At 40.8% G+C, this 11733-nt stretch overlaps 1 protein-coding gene across 1 annotated transcript; it reads left to right on the forward strand.

Annotated features, from left to right (window-relative positions):
* Window positions 1-9: 9 nt before the first annotated feature.
* Window positions 10-2027, forward strand: GPR12 (G protein-coupled receptor 12). Its single transcript, XM_005417678.2, has 2 exons — window positions 10-122; window positions 701-2027. The coding sequence occupies exon 2, from the start codon at window positions 713-715 to the stop codon at window positions 1715-1717; it is 1005 nt and encodes a 334-aa protein (XP_005417735.1). The 5' UTR covers window positions 10-122; window positions 701-712; the 3' UTR covers window positions 1718-2027.
* Window positions 2028-11733: the final 9706 nt, after the last annotated feature.

Below are 11733 nucleotides of genomic sequence, written 5' to 3' on the forward strand. Positions count from 1 at the left end.
GCCGCCGCGCGCGGCGCCGGCCCCGCTGGCGCCTGGAAGGGACCGCGGCGACCCCTCCGTGCCTCCTCCTCCTCCTCCTTCCTTCATCCATCCTTCCTCCGAGCCGCCGGGGGACAGCCCAGGTGATCCGCCGCTGGGGGTGCGTGGGGGATCTGTCTGTCTGTGTGTGTGTGTGGTGTCCGCGTCGAGTTTGTAAGTTCTGGAGGATATCGCCCTGCTCTCCCCCCAGCCCAGGCGGGGTTTCCTCACTGGGGGTCGGTGAAAGATATTCCGCCTGCCCTGCTCCTTCCCCATCCTGTCCGCTCCCTCCGTGCCCGATAGAGCCCGCGCTGGAATCATCAGCGGCTGCAGGCTGGCGGGGTTTGCACCTCCCGCAGCCCCCACCCCGAATTGCGGCGCTTAGAGCGGGCTTTGCCTGCTCTATGGGTTGCCTCCCGTGCCTCCCTCCCTGTGCAGGTTGCCCTAAGGAGCCCTCAACCTCCCTGCTTCGGTACCTTGGAGGATAATCTCGGGCAGTTTTAAATAGCCTCCCCCCTCCCCCGCTTTTTTTGTTTTTATTTTCTATTGTCACATTTATGTAACAAGTGCCTGCCCGCACATCAGGCTGGTGTTGCTGTCTAGGGCGTTGCATGCTCCGGGGGGGGCGATGTATCCAGTGCTGTGGCTGAACATTAAAAACAATGTCTTTCTGTTGAAGAAGACAGGGGTTAAAATGAATGAAGATCTGAAGGTTAATTTGAGCTGGCTGCCTCAGGATCATGTAGAAGCCAGCTCTACAGAGAATGCCTCAGCTGCAGGCTCCTCCCTGGTTCCTGCCGTAGACCCTGAGCCAGAGCTTTTGGTAAACCCCTGGGACATTGTCTTGTGTACTTCAGGGACCCTTATCTCCTGCGAAAATGCCATTGTGGTTCTGATCATTTTCCATAATCCCAGTCTTCGCGCCCCCATGTTCCTCCTGATAGGCAGCCTGGCGCTGGCAGATCTCTTAGCAGGCATTGGATTGATCATCAATTTTGTTTTTGCCTACCTTCTGCAGTCAGAAGCTACGAAACTGGTTACGATTGGACTGATTGTTGCCTCTTTCTCAGCATCTGTTGGCAGCTTGCTGGCTATCACTGTTGATCGTTACCTCTCCCTGTATTATGCTCTGACTTACAATTCAGAGAGGACTGTCACTTTTACCTATGTCATGCTCATATTGCTCTGGGGAGCATCTATCTGTATTGGACTGCTGCCTGTGATGGGCTGGAACTGCCTCAGAGATGAATCCACCTGCAGTGTTATCAGACCACTCACTAAAAATAATGCAGCTGTCCTTTCGGTCTCTTTCTTGCTTATGTTTGCCCTCATGCTGCAGCTCTACATTCAGATCTGTAAAATCGTGATGCGCCATGCCCATCAGATTGCCTTGCAACACCATTTCCTGGCCACTTCCCACTATGTGACCACCCGAAAAGGAGTGTCTACTTTGGCCATTATTTTGGGGACCTTTGCAGCTTGCTGGATGCCTTTTACGCTCTATTCTTTAATAGCAGATTACACCTATCCTTCTATATACACCTATGCCACCCTCCTGCCAGCCACCTACAATTCCATCATCAATCCTGTAATATATGCTTTTAGAAACCAGGAGATACAGAAAGCACTTTGGCTCGTCTGTTGTGGCTGTATTCCTTCTAACCTGTCTCAGAGGGCAAGATCACCCAGTGATGTCTGATTGGCAGCCACGAGGACGCTCCTTAACATGTTACTTTCCAGACATTCTGTCTTTGGTTTAGATGCATTCATTAAATGGTGTGTGATGGGTTCACATAGAAACCGCAGGATGGACTGACCTTTTTGTAAACAGAAAACCCCAGCGACCGAAATCAATCGAGTGGTTTAAGGAAGATTTCCAAAATCAAAATAATCAGTGTTCTTAACAGATTTATAATGTTGCTCAGGGTCTTTTTGTCATATTACCCAGACTTTGCGATGTTTGCCATGATTTTACATTAAGTTTTCTAATTAAAATTAGATTGAAACAACATACTTTAAAATTGTTTATGTGATTGAGTTTAGTCATACTGCATGTTACAATCTGTTGTTTGGGTATTTTTTTCCTCTTTAATTTTTTTAAAACAGAAAAAATAACCCCAAACCAAGTCCTGTTAACCCCATCTGTATAACATCAGAATACTCTTCAAAATAATGGCCAATTGTACTGATTTATATGGAATTTATTGTAATAATATCAGTGAAACGAATCGAAGTGAGAAAGTACTTGTGCTGCTTTTTATTTTACATCTCAGCATGAACTAGGTTGACAGTTGTTTTCAAGAGTTACCTGTTCTCTCATGTGTTCTGGCTGGATGTTAAAGCAAGAGATATGTGTTGATTTCCTTTTCAAAAATCAGACATACGTTTTTACTTGCATGTGGGACATCGGAGCTATGCTGTTGATTTTAAAACTGACGAGGGTATCTTTGAAATTGATGAAACAATATGGCCTCTTTCAGCTATGCATTTGTAATAGATTGAAAACTAGGTTTCTCAGACAAGTTTATCTTTTCAGAACAGTATGAGAAATGTTTCATAAAACAATCTATAGATTGCTCACAGCACTTATTTAGCACAAATGGTTCCCCTACATTTTTTACCAAGTCAATACTATTACCATTTGTTTTCGCTGTTCTCCAATGTAATTTTAAATACCAACATTTATAAATTCTCAAAGCATATCTGGTTCATAATTGTATGCAAACAGGACTGCAAGATGAAACAGTGTTTTCTCCTTTTCTGGCAGTTTCATTCTTTGCACTGTACACATGTCAGGTCATTTCATTATAGAACTTCATTATAGTTCTGGTCTAGAAAGCAGAGCTTCCTCTCGTGGATGGTTAAATTTCAAACTGCTTCTAACCTTCCACTGAAGCCACATTAAAATGCACTAGAAATAAAGCATTGTTTTCTGATTTGAAGACTACTTGATTGTCAGAGAGAAAATCTTCCTGGCACTTGTCTTCATGAAACTTACAGTGTACCCTTATGTCAGCGCATGGGAGTTTAGAGTACCGCTCCCATTAGTGTTGGTGGGAGCTCAAAGTGTTCATGCCCTGGCATCAGCAGGAGGTTATGCTCCCTCAAATGTCAAAGTCAGCATATTGTATTGTTGCTTCAGTACCTTCCATTTAAAAACAAAAAAAAAAATCCAAAACTCAATTGTAAAAATAGCAATATTTACAGTTCGATGAAAAAATATACCTGTGTAGTAGAGTTAGTAGAGACAACTGCGCTGCTGGTCTGGACTTTTCCAAATGGAATCTGTCCTTTCCACATGGACGTTTGGATGACTGTAGCTTTTTGTGGCAAAGTTTCTGTGATGTTAAGAATCATATGCTATACACAAAGCTGAATCTCAAATGTGAGTAGTCTGTAAACAAGGCTCTGTAGAGATTTTTATGAGCAATAATTAATTTTAGTTGCAATGCTGGGTTTAAATTCCATTATTTATTTGGTTCAACCTTCATGATATTTGGTTCTTACTTGGTAATCTGATTAGTTTAATAATAATTGCATGGCATGACCCAGTAGAGCTGTGAATTTGAAGCTCCCCTGGCTTCCCTGTGATTTACAGATGCTCAGCAAGTTAAGACTATGACCTCTGCTCAGTGTAGGGTATCGGTGTTCTTTATCTACTTATGAATGTTACTGAAACTCTAGTCATTGAATTTTCTTACAATTTTTGTATAAGAAATACTCATTTCATAAATATCCATGATACATACGTGTGCAGTTCTGCAAGTATGCAAACTATGGGGAAATAATGGCAGTAAAAGTCATGAGATGAATAATGTAGAGAGGCTGAATATGTAGGATGGCACTTTAAAAAAAAAAAGTTAAAGTCATGCAAACTTTGCTCCCCCTGCTTTTTCCCTTGTTTGTTCTTCTGTATCAAATTGCTAAAAGTGTGATGAAGATGAGCAGCTACAACTGTGACCAAAATTCAGTCCTGAGGGCAACTGTTGTTTTCCTTATGCAGATGTGTTCTCATGCTCTTGGATAACCTCATAGGCATTAGTGCTTTTCTCTAGGCAACACCTGTGTGGTAGGGAAGCCAGAGAAAAACAGCACAGAGGGAGATAATGTCATTCCCTCTTCTCATGTGGTTTCACCTCATGTCCTTGTCATCTTCCTCACTCCATAGACTGCTCAATTCTGCAGAGGCTCTCCAGTGTGCCGGGGGAGCCGACCTCTTCCTTGTGCCAGAGCAGAGAGAGTTGTAATTGGAAGCTTCTCTCCTGAGGAGCAGCACAAGTCAAACAGAGGAAAGAAGGATTAATTATAGCAATCCCACAAAGCTGGCTCATAGGGATGTGATTTGCCCTCGTTTGATGAGTTGTGCATGGTTACCTTCCACCACAAACAGATGAGAAATGATTCTGCCTCCAAAGATACTGCTGTGACCTCCAGTAAAGATTTTGCCTCTTCCAGAAATATGTTCCAAAACTGAGGCTGTGCAGCATAGGCCAGAAAATCCTACTGAGCACAGGTTTGCCTGCAGCTGTCAGGCCAAACTTTCCTATAGTCTGCAGCACCGGGATGGGTGCTACATAACCCACCTCTGAATGAGCTCTGGGAAATGGGGGCAGAGCTGTGGGTGCATAGCTGCCTACCTCACACACACAGAATTGTTTGACAGACAGGCGCCTTTCTTCAGACCCTGCAGAGCTAAGCAGCTCTCTGCTGTCCCCTCAGAATGACAGTGGAGGCCCCTGTGCTGTGTGGTGAGGTGCCAGTATCCATCCAAGGTCCTCCTGGAACTGGCAGAAATCCAGCCCACTTGCAATTTCTGATATTTTGTTGTCTTATCAAACAACAACAGTGCATAAGACTAGGGGGGTTAGGTTCACCATTCTGTGTACAGTGAAATACCTTTCGTATCTCCATTGTAATGATAAAAGGTGGTTTTTTCCTTAAGATATAATTTAGTTTAAAGAATTGAAGTCCATATTTATTTATTAACACACTTGACCCAAAGTTAGTAACAGGCTGTATCCTGATGGGAAAAATTTATTGTGGTCAGTTTTTTCCATACATTCGCCCTCAAAGCTTAGGAGAAGATTTTTTATATAGTCTTCTTTTTTTTTCTTTTTTATTCCTCTTTTTCCTAACCATTTCCCCCAATAGTAGTATTTCAGCAATAAGGAGAAATATGTTTTTAGCACAAGAGCAATAAAATCCTCCATCATGTGGATACTATAAACTGCTGAGTAAACTCAGAGCAATAGAGAGGAAGCAATATATACTTTAGACAAAAAAGGTAACTTGCATAAGGACTTTTAGTAAGCATAAGTCTTCCTTTGTTAAGCAGATCCTATCAGACCAATGTAAGACATTATTTCTGGTTGATTTGTTTTATAATCATTGAATTCCTGAATAGAATTACATAGCAATAACATTTTACCTAAATTCTTGGATCCTGAATTTGTGCTATTTGCTGGAAGAATTATGTACTGCATTGGGGAGTTTTATTCTTTTCATTGTTTGTCGTTTAGTTGTACAGCATTCTGTGGATAAATTAATAGTGTTCAAGATTTCCAGTTGTAACTTGATCCCAAAAATACCTGAATTGGTCATGCTCATCAGGGTGACTGAGAAGTGGTGCTAGCCTGTTCTGCAGACAGCTTGATTATGATACCAGTGAAGAAAACCCCTGCCAATACCCCCTCTTTGGAAGCAAGCTCTAAGGACTGATATTGCTTCCATATCTTCCTACCATGGACACTCAGTGACATAAGCAGTTGCATCCATCCTTTAGTGTTCAGGGACCAGCCTTGAGGCATCTTGGAGTCGCTGAAACTCCTCCATGGACAGCAGTGAACTTTGGCAGAGACCAGTGCTCCTGCTGTCCCCAAAGAGCTATTATTCCCTTGCCTTGTTTTCTTAGGGATTTTTTAGCTTTTAAAAATAAAATAGATGTGACTTCATTTCCCCAAGGTGATAAGCAACCTTATAAGCAAGTGTGACTGGAAGTTGGGATAAAATAGCATTGCTACAAATCAAGCCCATGAAGCATAACTACACACTCATTACTTAAAAAGAAAAAAGTGATTCTGTAACATTCAGAACAATGTTTCCAAAATGTTGGCCCTGACTTTTATGACGATAAACTATGTAGGGTCTGCTTTTTCTATGTATAATAAATAAATAAAAATAAGAATTGGACAGAGCAGTTGCTATTTAAAAACCCAGCAGCAATCCTGTCACTTTATCTGAGGTACTGAATGGTTCTAGATTGGCTTAGTGGTAGTCCAGAGATGTTCTCTGGAGAAAAAATAAGATCTCTCAGTCTCTGAAAGGAAGGAACTATAAGGGAGTGGTGTAATTTATATCTCATGAATAAGCAATAGGTCAGGAAAGATAAATTAGGCACATGTATCTCCCTCATCTGTCAGTAGAAGAATGATGGTACTCCCAATAAACTTGAAAGGTCTCCTGACTGGAAATACTTTTTTGGTGCAAGAGGAAATTACCCCTTAAAACTTGGTGCTGCTGTCTTCTTCAGTTCAAGAAAATGCAGTTCCTTATAATGGATCAGAAATCTGAATGAACTGCTAGGATATCTACTTTCATATTAAGTGGATGATGAAAGATGAGAGATGGAAGTCTTTATAGCTTGGTGAATCAGCCAGAATCAATCACTCGGCGCTTGAGCTTGGCCGGGAAGGATGCTTGAATAAATGCACCCCCTGTAGGAAGGGTGTTTAGAACTGTCCATTTGGAACCTTACCCCAGGAACACAGAGCCCCCAGGAGGGCCCCTGGGGCTGTGGTGCAGCAGTCCTGTGTCCCTGTGGCTGGCAGTATGGCTGCCCCTAGTGAGTGCTGTTCAGACAGCAGAGAGGAGATATGATCAGAAGTGAGGTATCCCTTCCTTGAAAATGTTGCCCCATATTTTATTCTGATTATTAGTTGTCTTGTTGGCACAGTCTTGGGTGGCCCCACTTGAAATCAGAAGAGGGTTTTTGTGGAAAAATATTGAAAATTCAAAGTAGGACCACCAGAAGATTATTTTACAGTAAGTCATTATGTATTTCTCTTCCTTTTGGGGAGCAGCTAAGCCTTTAACTTTGTAGTAAATGTTTCTTTGAAAACAGCATGCCTTTGCTCTAAAAAAGTCCATGCTGTGGTTTATTCACAAAATTGTTGTGATCTTTTAAGCCCCACAAGAAGAAAGAGTTGCACATTTCACTGTTGTACAAACTTCTTATACAAGGGAAGGGAAAAATCCAAACTTGAATGTAGGTTAGATGAAACCATATTGCAGTTAATTAGTGTGTCACTGCTGTGATGCAGGCTAATTCAGTGCTCCTTGGAAAGGATTGGGGAGATTTTTTTTTTTTTTTTTTTTTTTTTTACTATTTTAACTGATGGCCATAGGATTACAGGTTGGGTTACTTTTCTTTTTCTCCTTCACCTCCACACCACCCCAGCCCCCAGCAGTAAGATGTCTGGTAGTCCTTTTTGTTTCAAGGCAAACATTGGTTGCAGTTGGACTTAATGATCCTAAAGGTTTTTTTCAACCTAAATGATTCTGTGATTCCAAATACCTGCCTCTCATAAGTACAGTGGTGCATTCCTAGGTAAAAACTGATTTACAAAGTTTTTAATGGTTTGTTATAACCCTTTCAAACATATCAGCAGCCCTTCTTCATTGAACCACTTCAGTGAGCATTTCCCTTACACAGGAAGTGTCTGATTCACCTGTGGGGAGGGAAAGCAAGTGTACTGGTATTGGTAATACTCTTTTTCCTCTAACCACTTGATCCCAACCATATGATCTACCATGATGCCTGAGCCCAGGCCTAGTCCCAGTTTCTCAAGGAAAAAATAAGCCAATACCAACTGCACATGCTGAAGACTGCATCCTGCAATGATTTACCTTAGAAAATGGAAGGGGCTTTCCCTTTTAATAAATAGATGCCAACAAAACAGATTGTTTTTAAAATTTTTTCTTTTAAGTGTAAACTCATTCTTAAAAGGAAATACCTATGTTGAAGTTGAACATACTAGTTATATTACATGCTGAATAGAGAACCAGTTTCTTAAGAGTATTTCACTGTGCCATTAACTTGATTAAGTATGATGAGCTATCATTTTTAAATAGCATAATTACATACCTAAATATTATATATATATATATACATAATTATTACAATTATTTAATTTAGATCCTATATGTATGACATGCCATATATCATGCTCTATACCTTCACTGTGGACTTCTTTGCTCAGCACTTTCTTATGATCAAAGAAAAATATTGCCCAATTTGTATGAGTCTTGCAAATACTGAAAAATTCAGCAGTAATTGATATATCAGCAAACAAACACAGGCAAGAGGTTTTGGAAGGGAAGAAAATTCTCATGTCTTTAATTTGGACAAATCCCACTGCCATCTTTGAGATTACAAGAATGTTTTCCATGACCACAGATGGTACAGAATGCAGGAAGGGTGCTTGCATGAGCCTATGGTACTCACAAGCAAGGGCCTGTAAAGCAGTTATAACTCTTTCCACACACTGTTCCCTTTTCTCTCTTGCTCTTTTTCTGTCTTCCATAGGTGCTTTGGTAACAGGACTGCACAAATCCTGATTCCACACAGTCGTGGGACGCAGATGGACATTTTGCACTGGCTGATGTTAACCTAGGGAATGTTATAATACCTAAAAGAATTTATGCATTCATTTTTAAAGTGAACATAAAATACATATATGCTTCAGGGGTTTTCTGGGAAAAGGCCTAGGACCTCTAAGATTTAGAGCCAAGGTACAGAGTTCTAATGCATTGATTACTTATGGTCACCATAGAATTTTCCTCTTAGACTTCAGTGTTCACTAAGATTAAACCAATCAAAATAATGAGGAATTTGGCTTCCCCTGCTTTCAGGGGAGAGATATTTTATAGTATGCAAATAAAAGCAGCATGACCCGGCCCTTTCAAAATTGAAATACCCACATCCAGAAAAGGACAAAAGGGTTGTGTCCCCATGGAGTGTGGGCAGTTGTGTCCCATCCGTGGGTTTTTGTGTTGCCAGTCTTTGGTTGCCCTCTGACAATGTAGTCCCTCAATAAATGCTCAACACTCAGTCCACCTTGTGGTGCCTCTGCCTCAGAGGGCCCAGGAGAAAAGAGCACAGAGGTGAGGCTTTTCTGATGGGTTTGGAAGGGAGCTCTGCTCTCAGCACAGAGCTTTCTGAAGACGTGATAGAAAACAGGGAGCCTTCTTCTATCACATTCCAGCCAAATCTTTCCTTTTGTATAGCCCTCTCAATGTAAGCAGAGACTTTCCCTGGTCCAGGAGGAGGAGGGAGAGTGGTTGCTGGGAGTTAGCACGCTCCAGCATGCAGCTTATTACACAGCAGCTCTCCCAGAGCTGAGCAGCTGAAGGTACAGTAATCTGGTGCTGAACTGAGGCTGGTCCCTCTAGGAGGAAAATGCACTTTTCCAGAATGCAGGAACAGTGTGTGTGATTTGTGCCAAAAGTGTGGAATGAGTATTGCAGCTGAAGAGGCAGGTAAATTGCCTGGATTACACAAACAGCAAAATAGTCAGGCAGTCTCTAGGCTTACTTGCATGTGCTCAAATATATTTTTTGTTGAAGCTGATAGCAGTCCCATATACGTATGGAGAAGAAGAATATGGACTTTCCTGTTGGGCCTCAGCCAGAGGCAACCAAAGGAAATGGGCGTTCTTGGTTTTGTCATTGTTTCCGGAGAGAGACACCTCTGTCCATTTTGATGTCTATAGCTTTTTACTCTCTGGGGCTAAAGCCCTCCTTTGGTTGGTCTGAGCTTTACTGTCATAGCCAAAATCTACAAAAGTTGATGGTAAATGTGTTTACAAATGGAATTTCATAGGATAAGTTCTATAAGTGTGCCTCTGAAGTAAAGCTGTAAACTCTGTCTTTAATTTCAGGCCATGAAATTTGGAATTCCTGGGCTAGTAGTAAATCTAAAAAATTACAAGTGGTTCTAACTAGACCCCCACATTTTTTGTTGCCAAATGCAATTAAAAATAACCTGTAGTTTACCATGTTCATGTCATCGAATCCTCAGAGAGAACTTTTCCTAGGAAACATTGTACATTCCAGGTAGACACCTGATACTACTGACTGCAGTGTAGTTCCATGCTGAATTCTAAAAGCTTTAGCAAAAACCTCTGCATGGAGGATAGTTCTCATGCTGTACATCTCACTAGGAGCCAGGTGGATTGAAATCCTGCATGTTGTGCTTTTCATATGAGAACCAGTTACTGGTTTCATACATAAAGGCCTGTGGTAATTTTTGATACTAATTTAGGTTTTTGTTGTTTTTTTTTTAAATTTAACTGTGGTTGAAGTTTGAACCATGGCTTGACAGTGTATGAAGTGATTTTTAAAGGAAGTGAAACATCTTTGCCTCAGTTTCCCTTAAGCTTAAAGCTTTGAATTGCAACTACAGAGCTTCTTGTTGTATACAAGATAGTCATTTAATGCACTTTATTTAAAAAAGGCACAAATTATTTTCTTTATAAAATGTTACAATTGCACTATGCTGTAAGAATTGGTTATTAAATATAAACTGTACAGTTTTGTAGTCAACTGTATTTGTGTTTAGTCATAAATGATTGAAACAATTACATGTTTCAGTTAAATGTTAATTTTATATGTGGTGTGTGTAGCCATAAATAAATTTTCCTTTTTAAAAAAAGAATGGTTGTTCGTTTCATTTCTTTGAATTCCCATTCTGTTTCAAATAACAAAATTATATCCTTCTATAAGCAAAAGGATGACAGATGACACTGACTAAACTTGGGGGATTAAATTCAGATGTGCAAACTTTAGTTGAATTTCTGTAGATCCCTTGCATTTACAACACTGCAGAAGAACATACCAGGCACTACAGACAAAAACTCGGAGCTGACAGGAGTTCTTGAACGTAGAGTTTCAAGAAGCCAGAATAACCTTCCATGGCTATCTTTCTGATTCAAGTTAATTTGTCTATACTGCGCTCTCTTCTGACACACTGCCTTTTATTATCACTGTACACACTCTGTTTTGGGGAACAAAATGCACTATGGATTATAAGAGGGTCTACATTTGGTCGTGCTAAATGGGTCTAAATATTTGTGTTAGCAGTCGCTAACTGGAGAGGAGAGGTAAAAGTTACTATGGAAGTAAGAAACTGTGTTAACCTAGATTTTTTTTTAGAAGTTTGGTCCTAATCCTTGAATTAACTGAAAAATCAGATGCATGATCACAGTTCTGTATTTCCAATTTGACTGTTTTAGACAGGCTAAAACAAAACGGTGGACTGTCTCCTCTTCCAAATTAATTTTTTATATAAAATGTACAACTTAATTCCTCTGAATAGTTCTCTTGCACACCCATCTTATTTCCCAGGCACATAAATTGATGGAATGAGTTACATCTCTAACTATAGGAGTGACTGTTGTACACCATAGCCATTGAAATGTGGCTTCTGAAGGAACTAGGACAGCGACTGACAGATATCCAGGAGGAGATCTTGGGGGTGTTTACTTCTGCCAGATACAGCTGTCCTCTCCACCTCTTACATCAGCATTAGGCACCACCTGTTTTGTTCAGAGAAGAAGAAACTGCTATCATGGTGCAGGAATAGAGACCCAGTTTGTTTCTCTGAGGTTAAACTATATCCAAAAGGACTGCAGCACAGTGGATACCAGGATGTATTTC

The sequence above is a fragment of the Geospiza fortis genome, unplaced genomic scaffold (assembly GCF_000277835.1).
Source record: "Geospiza fortis unplaced genomic scaffold, GeoFor_1.0 scaffold16, whole genome shotgun sequence".
In the NCBI taxonomy this organism is placed as follows: domain Eukaryota; kingdom Metazoa; phylum Chordata; class Aves; order Passeriformes; family Thraupidae; genus Geospiza; species Geospiza fortis.